At 38.3% G+C, this 17,377-nt stretch overlaps 3 protein-coding genes across 3 annotated transcripts in view; 1 reads left to right on the forward strand and 2 right to left on the reverse strand.

The window, feature by feature from the left end:
* LOC129565778 (serine/threonine-protein kinase Smg1) overlaps positions 1–10,955 on the forward strand; it is a 70,360-nt gene extending 59,405 nt beyond the window's left edge. The window contains exons 12-15 of the mRNA XM_055440994.1: positions 4,122–4,474; positions 6,165–7,794; positions 8,061–9,591; positions 9,673–10,955. Of these exons, the coding sequence (XP_055296969.1) occupies positions 4,122–4,474; positions 6,165–7,794; positions 8,061–9,591; positions 9,673–9,860 (3,702 nt within the window). The 3' untranslated portion in view covers positions 9,861–10,955. The remainder of the gene's footprint in view (positions 1–4,121; positions 4,475–6,164; positions 7,795–8,060; positions 9,592–9,672) is intronic.
* Positions 10,956–11,213: 258 nt separating this feature from the next.
* On the reverse strand, positions 11,214–17,143 carry LOC129565780 (TATA element modulatory factor). Its single transcript, XM_055440996.1, has 4 exons — positions 15,048–17,143; positions 12,502–14,978; positions 11,991–12,227; positions 11,214–11,914 (listed from the first exon to the last, which is right to left on the reverse strand). Exons 1-4 carry the CDS (start codon positions 15,562–15,564, stop codon positions 11,672–11,674), a joined length of 3,474 nt encoding a protein of 1,157 aa, XP_055296971.1. The 5' UTR covers positions 15,565–17,143; the 3' UTR covers positions 11,214–11,671.
* LOC129565770 (acyl-CoA-binding domain-containing protein 6-like) lies at positions 16,481–17,275 on the reverse strand. The gene has a single exon (XM_055440984.1). It carries the CDS (start codon positions 17,273–17,275, stop codon positions 16,481–16,483), a length of 795 nt encoding a protein of 264 aa, XP_055296959.1.
* Between the last annotated feature and the right edge of the window lie 102 nt (positions 17,276–17,377).

Raw genomic sequence — 17,377 nt, forward strand, 5'->3', positions numbered from 1 at the left:
ATTGTGAGTTGTCAAGGTGACCAAATTATTAAGGAGATGAAAATCTTATACTTGAAAGCATGTCGATGCACCCATAATAAACTAAGTGAAAAGAGACTTTGGATCTGATTTGCTAAATAAATTATCAAGTGGTAAGTGGCCACCATCAAAATGGTCAACGAAACAATCTTTAAAGCTGTGATAAGCTTGCCACGGATTCTTCATTAAGCCACCAAAGTTGCGAGTCAAATAAACAAACAATGCGATTTACAATATTTCCACCCGGCTTTTCAAGTCCCTCCCTCATTTGATATGCATGAAACGATTCACAATTTTGAATATTTCATGTGAACATTGATCCAAATTAAACATACAAATCAAACAATGTTGCGATTGTAATCACGAACCAAGCGCGGTCGGTCGTCTCTTTGTGTTTATAATGTACATACTTTATGGATTGTTTCGAGTGATGAACAGCGACTCGATGAGTTTTTACGACGAATTTTAAAGTCAACTTTCAATGAGGGAGACGAGAGAAGTATATCAAATTATGAAAAAAAAACGGTTCAATCCAATGCAATTGAATCGCGCGACCCAACTCATGCTTCGAATAACCGCTATAAAATCGCGTCATTGCAATAAATGTAGTGGATATTTTGAGAACTATCTCCTTTTTCATCGTTCGGAACGGGAAATGAAATGATAATAGTGATTTGGTTTTGAAAGTAAAAGTGATTGCGTATTGTTCCAGTAAATTAAATCCATAAATGGCATATAAACAAGTAGATGTGTCTAGCCATCCGTTATCGCATCTCGATCGAAATCACGAAAACCATAAAATACGGATTCGTTGATGGATGACATCGACAGCGTTGCTTTATGACTGGTTGTAAGCTCTCTGTGACAAATGAGTCGACCGACAGTCGCATCGTTTTCAAAACAAACCAGACAGTCAAATGTCGTAAAAAAAATCCGGGTGTAAACTGAAATTCAAACAAGCGATTCTGTCGACAAGCAGCCAGTTGTTGTGTAACAAAAGGGAAGGCGGAGGAAAATGGCCAAAAATAGCGACAGACCAACTTTAATTCTTCGAACCGCGTCGGAATTTTAGTTGGCAATTGCAAAAATTGGCATTGACGCAGCGATAATTACGTCATCAACGGCACACGCTTCGAGCTTTCTCTCACTTATCACTCATGTTGAAACCTGAGGATTACAATAATTAAAAATCATGACGTCAACCGTAAATGATTCCGCTTTTAATATAGCAAAATATTGGGCATAAAATTTATTTCATAATTGGCAAAAGCAGAAAACAGCACACGATGTGCAAATTTATGATTTTATGTTGTTATGAAGAAGCGTCATTCTGAATATCTGCCTCCATAAATTTCGCGATATCGCATCTTTTTCGTCTCTCTATGGTTCTCATGAAGCCGAAGACAATTGGATTTATGGAGAAAAAAAAAACGATTCTAAAAATACTGGTCCAGTCTCAAGAGTGTTTTTAGGGCATTGTAATGCTATTTTGATGTGCCGAAGGCGTTGTTATAAAACAAAAACCGGTATTTATATCGATACGATTCGCCTGATGTGAATGTACCCGAAAGCATCATCGCCGAATCCTAACAATCCAAAATAACAGCTTCAAGTGTTCGTTCATTCCACCACACTGACTTAAAATGGCTATTTTTGTAATCCGTAATATTATTTAATGTATCTTGGCATTCAACAGAAGTAAAAACTGAAATGTATCCGATTGGCGGTCATTCGATTGGGTGACCATTCCATTGGAAAACGTTTTGTTTTGTGAGTGGATCAAAATATTGGCACAAAATACAAACATCGAGCTTTTCTCAATACTGACCAAAGTAAACAAACAATTCTGAATAAAATTTCCCGCTGAAAAGTCAGTTGAATTGTTTTTCCGCCTGTTGTGCAAAAGCGACGAAAGCGAGAGATAGTCGTTGGTTTGGCAGAAGTGCGCGCCGATATTTTATAGGATTTGGGTGTATATATAAATGTTTATTTGCCATGTCTGTCGGCCATTGTGGAGTAAACACGATGCCGCACAATTATTTGTGTATTTACTATGAATTGGAATTATGTTCATTCTCTTGATGGTCAAGTTCAGACAGAACGTAATAAATAATTATGCCAAAATCGAAAACAATAATATTTGTGTTTGGTATCAGAACCAATTTCACAAATAGCTGCGGACTAAGGTTATTACCGAGAAATGGTCATTCATTGCTTTTTCAGGCGACACGTGCAAGCATCGGACACACTTCACGTTGTGTTCACTCAACCAAATGAATGAAATTCGCTTTATGTCCAAGATCTACTAAGATTTTTATTGCTTTTTGCAATTCACTTGCATGTGTGCTCGAGACTTCTTTTTCTTTCCTTTTTTAGCAGATTATCCCCACATTTATTCACGTGCTACTGCCGCGGTTGCTGTTCGGTCTGTTCGGTTTATCGCTTAACACAAAATATGAATTGAAATTACCACACATTATCATGAGTGACACGTAGCGCTAAATTGCTTCATAAAAATCCATCTTATCGTCTCGACGCTCATGTGATGGGATGAATACACACACATGCTGTTAAATCCACCTCAGTGGCTCCCAACCAATATTAGCATTAAAGATGATCCGTTTTTCTTCTCCCTTCTAGCTATCCCTAATCGTTCTTGACATTTCCTCCATTGAATGTGGAATTTGTTTGCGATATTAGTGCCTTTTTTACTCAGTTTTTTTTTTCTTCATCGAATAAATCGCAGCGATCCATCTCCGCTTTAGCATTTCCCTTTTTTTCCGGTAAAATAACGCAATACGATTAAGTGAAGTGCGAAATGCATTAAACTTTCTTTTTTGCGTTCGTTGGTTGTTGAACAGAAACAATTTCACTTGAGCAATAATGTAATTGACTGTCTGCTGGAATTTGTCATACTTAATGTCTTCCACATTCGTTTAATCCAATCCAATTTTTTACAATCTTTCTGGTATTATGCCTTGAGTTTCGCAAATTTACACACATTTGGATGGGAGGTTTTTCAAGGGAGAATTCAACAGCATACACTTACACACTCTACTGAACAATGTAGCCTTGGACGTTCACCTGTATTCGTTTAAAATTGGGTTAAAGAGACATTTTCTCGCCTGGTTCATTTGTTTTCTGCTTGAGTGTTTTCCAGCCAGAGTTGCTATGGCACTCAAACGAACATCGACATCGGTCACATTTTTCACGTAAAAAATGATTCTTTTAATCTTTCTGCTTGTGATTCGAACGGGGAATTGGTGTCCAAGACGTTCGCATCTGAAGTTCACTATGCCACTTCAACCGGGGGACACAAAGCACATCAAATTCAAATCAAATATTTATTGTGAAAACACCGTTGCCTCTAAACGAAGACCGCGCACGGTAAACAGTAGTATTGTGGTTGTCAATATGAGCTTATTCGTTTGCTTTGCAACCGTAAAATGCATTATTTATTGAATAGAACCGTAATATATGTGTTCATTTCGTTTGCTTGCAAAATGTAAACAATAAATTTATATCTTCAAGCATTCGCATGATGAATTCGATACAGAGAAACATTCCATATCGCATTTTTGCCAAGTTAATATGTCAATAAAAAGACGCTTTTGATTAAATGTTCATTCGCATCGAAGTTATGTTATAACAGTATGTTGAAACCACATCAAAGTCGACGTTCACACATAAATGCTGTTGTGTCTCGAACGGAATGCATTTTTTCCTGTGCAAAGCATGTATGAAGACGAAAAGAAAAACAAAACTTTGAGATATTTCAATTACGACGCTTTTCATCGAAAGCCGCATGAATCACGAAAGCCATGTCGATGACATCCAAATGGAGTAATTAAAAGCGAACGGCGGACACTTTAGTTATCTTTCAAGATCGTTACTGGAGACATATTCGAAGACATGATGATATACACTCCAATAATGAAATTGTTTTCTAAATGCAGCGTCTCGTAAATACGGACTTCGTCGATTTGTAGGCGAATCAAACCTAAAAATACCATCATATATATATATTCTGAGAAGGGTTCATGCTCGAAAAACGACTATAAAATGGAATCTAACGATAAATTGGTATTTTGCTTTATTTTCAGGGCACATTTCGGCTGGCGTGCGAACATGTCCTAAAAACACTGAAAAAGGGACGTGAGACATTATTAACACTATTGGAAGCGTTTGTTTATGATCCGTTGGTTGATTGGGCCGTTGCTGAAGATACGGCAATTGGCGGGGGCGCAAATGAGGCAACAACAACAACATCATCAAATCGACACCATCAGCAACAGATGGCCAACGAAAAGGATCGTCACAACAATGTTGTCGCACTCGGTGCTACTGAAATGGCTTTCGGCATTGAAACGGCACGTAAACAAATGCAAGACGAATTCACACGAGATACACTTATCATCCAATTCACCGAACTCAAACCGGACTGGTTGCAAAATAGGTCAGTTTTTCATGATATGGTTTTCACAAGAAATAGAATTCTATTATTTATCGAGGTATACACCTCACGATTCTCTTATGTTGGAAATGTGTGTGTGGTGCGCGAGACAACAAGAAGAAAAGCCAATTCATCACGTTCACCCCAGCAAATTAGGCATACCGTTTAAATGCTGTTTTTTTTTTGTTCTCTTTGACTGTCGCATAAACTAATGAAAAGGTCATGTGCGTTTCTACAGTGTTAGTTTAATTAGAACATGGAATTTTCTCCGAAAGTATTGTGCTTCACTCTTCAAATGTTCATGTTCAAAACTGACTAACGGCTGGAAGTTTTCATTTTTTTTGCGGAAATCGAAAGATTCTCTCCTTCGCACTGACGTGTGTATCCAATCTAATTAAGACAACTGGATAACTGGCCGTATTGTAATACCGTGTACTTTTTCCCCGCAAATCTCGCGGGCAAAACATCCGAAAGAAGAAAGGAGGAAAAAACAAACAGAGAAAATCGAAAAAAAGCATCAAAACCGTCAAGTTCATTTGTAATAAGACACACATTGTTTTATATTAGCCGTTCGCCGCAAGCGATTCGATGATATGCTACGATTTTAATTCTACAAAATCGACCAGATTTTTGCTTCTTTGGTCGTTTGAAATCGCAGCACAAACGCAATGTCGAATTAACTATGCTTTAGACAACACAGCGCAGTCAACCAATCTCTCTATTTTGCTTACGCTTTGTTCGTCTTTAATGTCGATAAAACTTTGCTACAGCATTTACAATCCGTAGCCAAGAGCCATTTACTCTTCCAACGTTCATATTAGTCTCATGTTTCCTCTCTCTCTCTCTCTCTCTCTCTCTCTCTCTCTCTCTCTCTTTCTTTCTTTCTCTTTATTCCGTTTGTCAAACAGTCCTTTGTTCTACATTACATTTTTCGCCGGGCAAAAAGCAAATGATTTTCTGTGTGCTTTTTCGAGTGGAATAAGCATGGAAATGTGTTTATTATTATTATTCCAGTGCAGAAAACGAAATGTCATATTGTTGGTTTGTTATTTTAAATGAGGTACAACTACACGAACGTCTCATTCTAGTACGATGCTTGTTGTTCGCATAGGAAATAACGACTTATGAGGTTCCGTAAAATGTCTGACTGCGACGGAAACATGTTTTAGCTCAGTAACGTTTCGGTTGGATGGCTTTCGGGAAAATGCATTGTGTAGTTTCTTTTTTATGTTTGTTCGTTTGTTTTGCACAGCACAGCACAGCACTTGATCACAATGTACTGAAACTACCGGTGAATGGCATGTGCAAAAGAGCGAAGGCAAAAAAGAGAAAATGTGGAAAAACCACAACGGAAATCACCATTATAGTTTGTGTTGCGAATGGCGCATTTTGATAAACACTATCAATTATGTTCAATGCTTTCAGTCATTTTCATTGCAATTTTCCCAGTAAAATAGCGTTAAGATCGAATTGATTTCGTGGGGGGGAAAGTTCAAGTTTACCAACAGCAAACGGTTAGCACTTTAATGGAATCATTTAGAGATGCACTGAAAACCGTAGCGATTTCGTTTAATCCAAATTGAATTTGAGGTTCTGCAATCAGAGTGTGAAAATATTGCTCTAATTTCCTTGTCTCTCTCTCTCTCTCTCTCATTCTCATTTTCTTTTGTTTTTTCTCTCCCTGTTTCTGCAGAGATGGTTTCTACAATCAATTAAAGCAAGTGCAGGCATATTTGCTGAGCTTGCAGCAGCAGCGTTTGTGTTTGCAATCGTTGGAGGCGAATCGAATGTTGTTGGCCAAGCAAGCTGCGATGGTGGCTGAAGCCATGCAACTCGACTCAGCATTGGGCAGTCATCCGTTGGGCACTCTAGCACAACGCTACACCATTTACAAGCAGAAAAAAGACGAATGCGACAGTTGTCGACGTGCATTGGTCGATCGAATGTCACAATGTACCAAGCATATGATAGATTATCACAACTGTTTGCAGGCCATCGAAGCGAACAAGATAGCCGAGCATTTGAGTGAATTAAACGAATTGATGGCATTGCTAAAGGTCACCGCAACGAATCATGCTTTTGATTTGGTTAAAGAATTCCTCGATACAGCAGCACAAAAACCGATTTATGTGCAAAGTTGCCAGCTAAGCTCGGGTCTTGATACGCTGGTAACAAAACAAATTACCACCATTCAAAAATCACTCGAATCACTCGTGGAATATGGCGCAATAACACGGTATCATCCACCGTCGGTGCATACACAGCACCGTATCATCAAGTATGCGGAATGGTGTAAATATCTGGCGGAACATCAATCAGTTCAGGATTGTCGTGATATTGTCACACAATTCCAAGCAACAATCGGAAAGAATGCCAACAACAAAGTGCCCGTACAACAGGTGATTACGTTCTCCTATTCGTTGCAGACAACGCTACGAGACGGTGAATTCAAGCTGCAAAAGTTACTCGAGCGTTTGAATGTTGAAACGGACAATGCAGTAATTGATGGCAGCACAACCGTAAACATCATGCAATACACAAATCTATTCGAAGATGCGCGCAATTCGATTCGCATCTTTTTCCAAAACCAAAACACTTTGTCAACCGAAAAGAAGTACAATGTGCTAGCCCTGCATTGTGTCACGATAACGATATTATGCGATTTGAATAAGCGACTTTTGTTGATGGAAAATGCGGCCGCAAGTTCAGCAGACAACATGGTCGACTTAACATTCAATGGAAATTGGGTCTTAGACGAATTGTATGCGCATTCGGCAATCATGTGCGAAATGGCATCAATCATTGAAAAGGCTCATCGGGATCATGCGACAGAAACCTTGACCGACCAATTCAAATGTGCTGCACAATGCTTACGCGAAATACAGAACATTCACGAGAATTTGCGCGAGTTCAACGAACAATTTTCTTTAACGATTCTCAACGATGTACTCTATGGCATTATCAGCGAAAAACAAAGCGTTTTGGACATGATTTCAGCATTATCGAGCCTGCAAGAGAGTTTACACACCATTCCAGAGCTATTGAACAATTTGTATTTGCATTTGAGACATGGGGCGAATGCTGAAGCAGCTACTCATCAAGCATCCGATGATGTGGCTGTGCTGCGACAAAAATTGAATGCACTCAAAGCGCAAATGGAGCAAAGTGGTAACGAAATCGGGTCAAAACTATTCCTTCGCATCAATGGATTATTCGAAAAGCTTGACGATGAGTATGATCGACTAATCGATTGTGTTCAGGACCTAAATTTTCTGGGCGATCAGCGGAAAATTGACCAAATAAAAAATTCTATACAGCTAGCGGTAAGAAATACCAAATTATTCTTGTTGTTGTTATTGTTGAGTTTTCCTTGTTCTTCTTATTTGCATTTTTCTGTTTTGATTATCGTTTTGGCTTGCTTTGAATATAAATTTCTGACAAATTCGTGCATGAATTCGTCAATGTTTTCTCATTGGCCAAACATGTTGACGTTTTTTTCTCATTTTTTTCGTTTTTTTTCTCTGGATTTTTCATTCAAGTTTTTCTCATTTATCATTCGATTTTTTTCTATTCGTTTCCAATTTTTCAGTCAACCGTTCTCAGTTCCGATAGTCGTGTCACCTTGAAGGAAATCTTTTTCGTCAAAAAAATCGAAGCAATGGTTGAATTCTTCACTATGATCCTACAAATCGCCTGCTCTTTCAAATCGGCCGGCATGAATCCAGTGTACATCGAGGACAGTCAACTGTGTCGACCGCTACGAAAATATTTGACCGATTTTGTTTGGCGTAAAATGTTTGGTTTACAATCCTATTGTGTGACCGTGATATTGTGCGATTTATTGCATGGCATAAATGTTGATGTCGAAAGCGAAATAAATATGGTCGATGTGGGTGCCCAAAGCGTTGTATCCATGGAGGAATTGTGTCGTAAATCGGTTGACAAATACGTTCGAAGCGAAAAAATACCCAAAATGATTCAAACGCAGGCAACAACGCTTTGTTGGAATTTGGATGGTGCCTGGCGAAAACTATGCACCATACAAAATATTCAGAATCAAGTGACTTGCCAACAGAATACGTTGCTGCGTTCACAGTTGATATTAACGGCACACTTTTGGATGTACGAAGAAGCGCTCACCAAACAAACTGGATTTTCGATAAAACCAACCCGTAACCGTGCCACAATCATGTTACAGCTGGATGAAACCACTAAAACCCTAATCACACTCCAATCAAGCGTGCGACGGCAACGGGATGAGTTGTCCGTATTAACCACCGCTATAAATCAACGATTGAAATGGGCAGCCGGAGCAAATCCACAACTAGTCGATTTGATGAACGAATTTGTGAGCTTGATAACAAAGCGACAAGAAAGCATCGAACGCATTGGTTTGTTGGCAACGGCAGCGCTAAAGGAGAGCTCAGCCATTCTGAAGTATGAAAAATTGCGTGTGTCAACGACCGAAGCATTGGACGAAGATCAAAAGTTTTTGGGTTTGGTATCGCGATGGGAAAAATGCTGTAACATTGCAAAAACATGTGTAAACGCTGTCACGCCGATTGAAGAGGGCCTCATTGAGATGCTTGATCCAGAGGGTCCAATTGATCGAATGTGGTTGAACAATGTCGCGGCATTAATTGATGAATTGGTCAACCAAGTACAGCAGGACATAAGCAAGATTGAACGGGAAATCGTTGATTCACAAGATGAATTACAATCGTGTGCTTATCGATTACGTGCATTGATGGCTACTCACAATCGCATCGCGCCGAAAATTTTGAACTTGGTAAATGCAATTTATCGTATGGTCGACGAAGACAAGAAATCCATTTTGGGCGAATACGTGGAGAAGCATAATTTGATGAAGGAAACCATTGCCGAACTGCAAGGCCATATTATGAGCAAAGATTTCACCGAAGAACTGGTGAACGTTACACTCAATCAAACTGCTGAATTACTAAACACATTGAAAGATACATTCAATAATCTGATTAGTGTCGGCCATTTGTTGACTGAAAACGACAAAATGCTAACGACACCAGTCATCGCCCAAATTCAGCAACAGGATTGTGTCCTCAGTCGACCGAGCAGCCCATCAAAATCGAAGACACAAAAAGGTAAATTTAATTTTGTTCCTCAATTTTAACATCTTAACTGAAACTAACTCAATTGACACCTATTTGTCCGTCTCACCATAGGAACGGAGCAAAAACGGAACGCATATGCAGTGTCTGTGTGGCGCCGTATTCGCATGAAACTGGAGGGTCGTGATCCGGATCCAACACGACGCTATTCAACCGCCGAACAAGTTGATTGGATGATACGCGAAGCAATGGATCCCAACAATTTGGCCGTTCTCTACGAAGGATGGACGCCATGGGTGTGAACACATTATAACATCGATTCAATACACCATGAAACTGTGAACAACTAAAATCAAAAGAAACTAAAAAAAAATCGCATTCGAATTTCGATTTGGAAATTTGATGGAAAATAATTTCTTTTGACATTATTACGTAACGACGTTTGTGTCCCGTTGTCATCGAAGCGCATTTCGCATCTTCACCCCCCAAACACAAACAGAGGAACAACAACAACAACAACAAAATAGTGTTTTAAGTAAAAACAAAAGAACATGGCTATTCAATTTAAGATCTACACAATATTTCGGGTGGTTGATGGAAATATATTGCGTTGACAACACAGCAAACTCAAAATAGATTACAAGGAAGCAAGCGCTCCGGTCAAGCTGCGACCGGCTCGCATTTGGTGCAATTTCTGCATTCAATTCGCGTTTTGTGTATTCGTTTCAAATTTGCCATCATAAAAACCAACTCAACGAGCAAAATACACACACATATACATGTATAGAATATAAAAAACATAAAGATCAAGGCATCCAATGAAATTTGGAAAGAAAAATGTATCAGAATCAAATCATTTAAGAAAAATTAAAGATAAAAAGTAAATTTGCTTTCACTACGCTACTCTATGATCGTGACCAGAGATCTGATGACGGTGTGGCTGTAGGTAGGAGATAAGGAAACACTGTCCAAGCGGCATTATATGACAGCTTTTTTTCATTGTGCAGACTAACATCATTCAATCTCAGTGTATCTTCATTTGAATTGTGAATCCGAAATTATCCAAAGTTATTTTCTTCAACACTCATTCGATTATTTGGCAAACCGATTAAAATTATCATCATTCATTATGTTTTGGAATTTAGAAAAAAAAAAGTAACGTTTTCCTTGTAATTAAATCATCTGAATTACCATGTCGTTTTATTTGCTATATCAGGCACGAAGTTAATGGAAACAGAAACGCGGCCCAGATGAATTTACTTTTTTTTTTATTTTGAAGACCCTTCCGGTCGCTCAAATTATGTTCATTCATTTTAATTGGATTTTAAGTTATACCGAAAAGAAAACAAATTATCTGACCTAAATGTTCAATAAACGTAATTGGATATATCATGCAACCATGAACTGAGTTTTATTTACCGCGTTAAGTTGATTTAAACTCAAACCTTTTTCTCAGAAATGAAATTAAGTCCACTGTACTAAATTTCACTTCAAAGCAACCAATCTTCCAAAATTTGTACTTTGAATGTTTTGAAACACACATTCCAAATCTTTACTTTAACGTTGTAACGGTAATGGTGAGACAAATGGTAACGGCAGTCAAATAAAAATACATTCAATTTTTTGGTATATATTTCGAAGTGTTTTACATTTAATTTTTGTTTTTCATAAAATTTGATTTATACATGCTTGCATCCGATTACACATAAATAACAAGATTTCGTGAAGCAAGTCATATCCATTTGTTATATATATAAAAAAACCATATCCTTGGCCATCCATATTTTAAATTGGCATCAAATAATTTCACTTTTCTCTTCTTGTCGTCTAAAATAAATGATTTACTGGGATTTTCCAATGATCTAAATAAATACGATTTTTTTTTTACTTCTGTAACGATGAACAAGAACATGTAGAAAAAAAACAACTAAAATAACATGTTGGAAAATGTGAATCGCCGCCGGCGTTCATTCTAAATCGAACTATGTTCGATGGTTTATTCTTCTGATTTTTTTTTCTCTCATTTTTCTCTTTTAGCACCGGGAATTTCACTTGAATATTGGGATTAAAGCAGAATTTATGAACGATTCTGCAATTTCATGGTGGATTTTTTTTATTTGCTCGCATCGTTGGCTTTTTGTTGCGCTTCAAACAGTTTTTGTTGTAATTGGCGCTGCTGCAGTAGCAAGTCATCGATTTGCGATCTGTACATGTCTTTAACATCTTGCAAGTCCAACTGCAACTCTTCGGTTTCTTCCACTTTTTCACCGTACATTTGGAGTATGGCGTCGTACTGCTCTTGCAGCTGGTTGAATTGACTCACAACTGAATCATGTGTTGCTAGCTTATCCTTGATCTGCAGTGAAATTGGGAAAATTAGAACGAATTTTTGGCAGAATTTTATTATAATGAAAAAAAAAAATTAGCTTTACCCCTTCAAGTTGCGATGTTAGCGATGATACTTCAGATAACAAGAAATTACGTTCCGACTGTAGCCGTGACAATTCCCATTGAAGCTGATGATTTTCACCATCTCGCTGCTTTAGACTCGATTGCAAAGTTTCAATGAGTGCTGAACCACCGGAAAATGCTAAAGGAACCGAACCATACATTGAATTGGTTGGTGTGCGCTGCTGAATTCCCACCGTTGACACTGAGTCCAAATCGTCCTAGAAACAAATAAGAAGAAAATGGAATTTGTATTTATTACAAAATTTTCATGTGTTTTTAAACGATTTCCGTCTTTTCATTGTATTGAAATAGGTTTGGGTTTTTTTCGTGTAAACGACGGACAATTATATTAAGAATTTCGTTTCAAACCAAGTGAAAATTCACCACTTCAAATGAATTAAGACTTGAATGTTAAGCTTAATGAAGTGTCAAAAATTATGTTATCCCATCTACTTTGCTTGTTATTCAAATCAAATTCCAATAAATCCTTACCAATTGCCAAGTCGAGTCATTGGCTGAAATTTTTCCAACACTGTACACCGGTGAGCTGTTATTTACAATGCGACTCAATTCTTGTTCATCGCTTTGATCACTTTCATTGCTATATTCCACGCTATTTTCGGCGAATTCAACCGAACTTATCTTCCGTATGAATTTCGGTTTTTCCACCGCTGCTGAATACTGTCGTTCCTTCTCCTGGCTCTCTTTCAATTCCTTATGCAATTGTTCAATTGTTGCGTCTACCTCTTTGATTTTGTTTTGATACGACTGAATTTCCGCTTCATTAGCTGTTTGTTTTTGTTTGAAATCATTTTGCACAAGTTCCAGTTCCATTTGTTTTTGTTGCAGCGAAGCGGCCGACTGTTCACTTCGCAACAATGCTTTCGATAATGATTCTTCCAAGTTGTGTATGCGTGCATTCAGTTGATCGCTTTGCTCATTGGCCGATTGTTCATTAATTGATACATTTGCCAATTTTTTTTCGAGAGTTTCAATTTTCTTGAGAAAACTCGTCTCCTGTTTTTCCCATGCTAATGTTCGTGTGTTCAAAGTTACCTGTAGGCTTTGGCATTGCTTGACAAGTGGAATTGTTGCTTCAGTAACGGCGTGCGCTTGGTCTTCAGATCTTTGTTCAATTTCTTCTAATCGACGCACTAACGCGGCATTCTCTTGTCGAACTTTCTGCAATTGATCCGCCTGTTGAATGGCATCCAATTTCATCTTTTCGCGCAATGATTCAATCTCAGTGGTTAGCTGTTGATTTTGCTGTTGCAATGTTTGCTGCTCCGTTTGTAGTGTGACCAAATTCTTTGCTTTCTTCTCTAGCGAATAATGCTCCTGCTGTTTTTCGGTTAACTCTTTGCGTGCAGCATCGAAAGACGTTTGAACGGTGTTCAATCGTTGAGTCGTATCGTCCAAATCACTTTTCAGTTGAGCCACTTCTTTGATCAACTTTTGCTTTTCCGATGTCAATTTATGAATGGCCTGAATTTGAGTCTTTTCCACCTCTTCTTTGGCCGATAGTGATTTCTTTACACGTTCCAACTCAAGCGTTAATTCTTCGATTTGTTCCGTCTGCTTTTTCAATTGCAAATCAGTTTCCTTTTCTTTTGCTCGCAATTTTTTCGTAATTGTCGAATGCTGCAGAATTTGTTTCGATAATTTTAAACCCTCAAGCTTGAGCTCTTCGATCATTGTGTCTTTCTCTTGAACAATTTTATCGATATCTTCTTTGGAAATGCTTTTACTAAAATTCGCCTGAACATTTTTCAATTCCACGCGTAATGTGTCGCGTTCGCGAAGTGTTTGCTGGAATTTCCGTTCGAGCGCTGACATTCTTTGGGTGTAATCGTCCGTGTTCATGCCCTGTGAATCCACTTGCAATTGCAGTGCATCGAGTTTATTTTTGAATTCGGTATTTTGCTCGTGCAGCTGAGCATTTTCACGGCCCAATTGTACCAATTTACATTCACGATTTTCAATCACTTCGGTGAGTTCGGTGACTTTTTGCGCTAGTTTTTCATACTCGGAATGAGAACAACCGTCACTGCCGCTTTCGCTTTGCAATGAATACGTTGAAGCTTCGCTCAGTTCACGATAATGACCTTTCTTTTTGCCGCCAGGATTGCCGAATACAACGTACTGCGAATGAGTTGGTAGTTTGGATGACTTGCAGGCAATCACCATACCAGCAACGCTGCTTGTATGACTGCTTGAATCGCCATTCGGGCCTGAGATTATTTCGATATCGGAAGAAGTGGCCGTTTCAATTTCATCTGCCGATGTATGACCGGAATTGTGATCACTTGTCATTGTTGCCTTTGATTCTAATGGATTTTTCTCGTCAGTGCTCTGTGGCGATAGCCGTGCTTCATCTCTTATCGTGTGCTTCGAATGACCTTTATCGGCTTCGTCCAATAGAATCTGCTGAACATCTTCGAAACTTTGCGTCGAATCGGAGAATGTGGTCTGCATATCAAGACCCTCAAACGATTTGTCTAAAATAACCGAACCCGATGGTTTCAAATGTGAAGTTTCAATTGATTTCTCTTTTACATCGGTTGATGATGGTTCAACAAGCGTTGGCAGAGTCAGCGTTAAACTATTTCGATTTAAGGTTTTCTGCTGTGAAATTGCACTTGGATCTAAAATCGTAACAGGAGCCGTGCTTTCTGATACGGTATTATAGGACTGGGATTCATCTTCATCGTCATATTGTCGCAATGATAAATCATCTGTGCTGGGTGAAGTTACATTGAATGCGGATACACTCACATCGATCACTTCTACACTGTCCGAAATGGACGTGCAACTGGTCGATGTGTTGACAGCTGGCGTTGAAATTACCGAGTCGGGGGACATTGCTTCACTTGACGACGCATCTCTAATCACCTCGATGGAATCGGAGGTTCTATGGGAATGTTGCAGCGTTATTATGGACGGTGATAGTGACGATGGCTGTGGATAATCTAAAAAGAACAACGAAACATTAAGAACATTAAGTAAAGAATTGTTGATTGAATTGCATTAGAACGTACTTCCAGATGGTGATGTCAACCCTGACGATGGTGTCATCGGTGAGCTAAGCAATTCAACTGATTCCGATGCTGAACTAGTGCGACCTGATATGTTGGTGTTTTGTTTTTTATCGTCACCTTTGCTGGAAATCAATCGAGATTCACTTCGGCTGGTCGGTGCAATTGTCACGGCTGATTTGCCACTCTCATTGTTTTCATGGGCAGCATCGAAAAATGATCCAGTAAACGAGCCCCATAAATTGCTGGCCGACGTCGCTGTGGCAACAGTTGACATAATTGGATTACTAATCGATGGTTTCATCACTTTTAAACTATCACTTTTTTCCGATGAATCGGGCGAATACTTTTCGGCTGACTTTGCACTCAACGATGACGTTGAACTTGACGATTTCAAATCACTAGCATCATCATCTTCGTCTTCTTTAATATCTAATGCTTTGTCAATGGTTTTTTGTGCTTCTTTTAATGCATTCTTTGCCAAACTGGCTATAGTACCGGTCGCATCGAACCAACTCATTATTGGAATTTATTTAATTTACACTGGTTAAAAAGTATACGCAAAATACTGTGTGTTCTTGATTTTTATGTTGTTTACCAACCACATTCTATATGTGGCACTCAGATTTGTAGACAAAACATTTGTCGCAATTTAAATATAACATATTTAAAGCATTGGATTAATCAAAATTTTTGCACATTTACACGTACACAATTTCTATAATTTATTGACATTTATTCAATTATTTACAATCGCCTAGAACTCCGCCCAAAATTTACTCATCTTTTCATTCGACGACAAATTATAACATTATTATGTGTTTCGTTTTGGATTTTATATATCGTTAGAATCACAAAATATCTTCTTTTTTTCCAGATAAGAACATCGCTGCACAGAATTTAAGTCGTAGAAGTCAAAGTCTGGCGAATGATATCGACTTTATGGGGGGCACTGTAAATGGAATACGTACACAATTTGCTGAATTTTGTGCAATTTTCCGTGTAAACGCCATTAAATCGATGACATTTCCCACTATTTCAACTATTTTTATTGCTATAATCACCGTTGATTTGTTGCAATTGATTGATTTCGAAAGTCAAACACACAGAACGATAAAAATAAACGAGAGAGAGAGAAAGAAAAAAATATGTATATTGTGTGTAAACACGTAATAATGTTGGCTTTTGTGTCTGCTTGGTGTGTTTTGCTGTCAAAATCAACGTCGTGTCAGTGTACTGTCAATGCGTCGAAAAGGGGAAATAGAGTAAGAAAGAAACGTTCAATTTTTCGAAACGTTCAATTGTTCAATGTGAATAGAAACGCATTTTATGAATGAGGAAAAATCTTCGTGGAAGAAGAAAACAAATTCAGCAGTAAAGACAATTTACTAAAAATGGAATATTTTTCTAAATTGTTCAGATGTTGTGCATTTATTTTAAGTTTTCAAAAGATCAATAATATTTGGATCGTCTGATTCGTTTGCTAGATCGATGCAAGTTACATCATCTGAGTCGGTGATGTGTGGATTGGCTCCGTGATGCAAAAGAATCTTAATGCATTCCACATGGCTGCAACTGATGGCATAATGCAATGCCGTCTGTCCACTATCTTTATCGATGAGATTAACGTTGGCTCCGTTCTGAAGAAGAATGTCCAAAATTTGATGATGACCACGATCAGCTGCCCAATGTATGGCGCCCAATCCATCGCCATCGTACTCGTTGACGGGAAGTTTTTTCGGTTTATCGTGTTGTTCAATCGTTATCGATGCACTGAAAAATGTCAAAATCTCATCAACATTCCCATCTTTTACGTGGTCAATCAATGATTTATCGCCTTTGTGCTCGTCATCACTTTCCACCACAGGCGTTGACACTGACACCCAAGTTGGTTTTTTTGCTTTTGTATTCGATGCATCATGTTGATTCCAATCCGGTTCGATTTCATCCAATTTCGATACATACGTTCGCATTGCCGTTTCCTTGTTCATTGTACCCAACTCGGCCCATGCATTCCATTTGGCACGAGCATTCATACTAAATATGCCCGGTTTGGATGTGTTACATGGTCCAACGGTGGCTTGTTTGTATAGGCCGTAAAATTCGAGCAATTGACTCGCCTCTAATTGATTCACTAAATGCTGCAAATAATCACATGCTTTGTTGAACTTTGTTTTTGTTTCGTCGCTTTCCAGGTCGCTAAATATATCGTTGAAATGTGAATCGTCCATACTCTAATTTGAAATGAATCCATAAGGTATTTTATTTTTATTGGAAAATCAATGAATTTTTAAAGAACTTTAATTTTATTTAGATAATCAAGATGTTTTGAA

The sequence above is a fragment of the Sitodiplosis mosellana genome, unplaced genomic scaffold, assembly GCF_009176505.1.
Source record: "Sitodiplosis mosellana isolate CC-2019 unplaced genomic scaffold, AAFC_SMos_1.0 Smas_scaffold_3, whole genome shotgun sequence".
Lineage (NCBI taxonomy): Eukaryota > Metazoa > Arthropoda > Insecta > Diptera > Cecidomyiidae > Sitodiplosis > Sitodiplosis mosellana.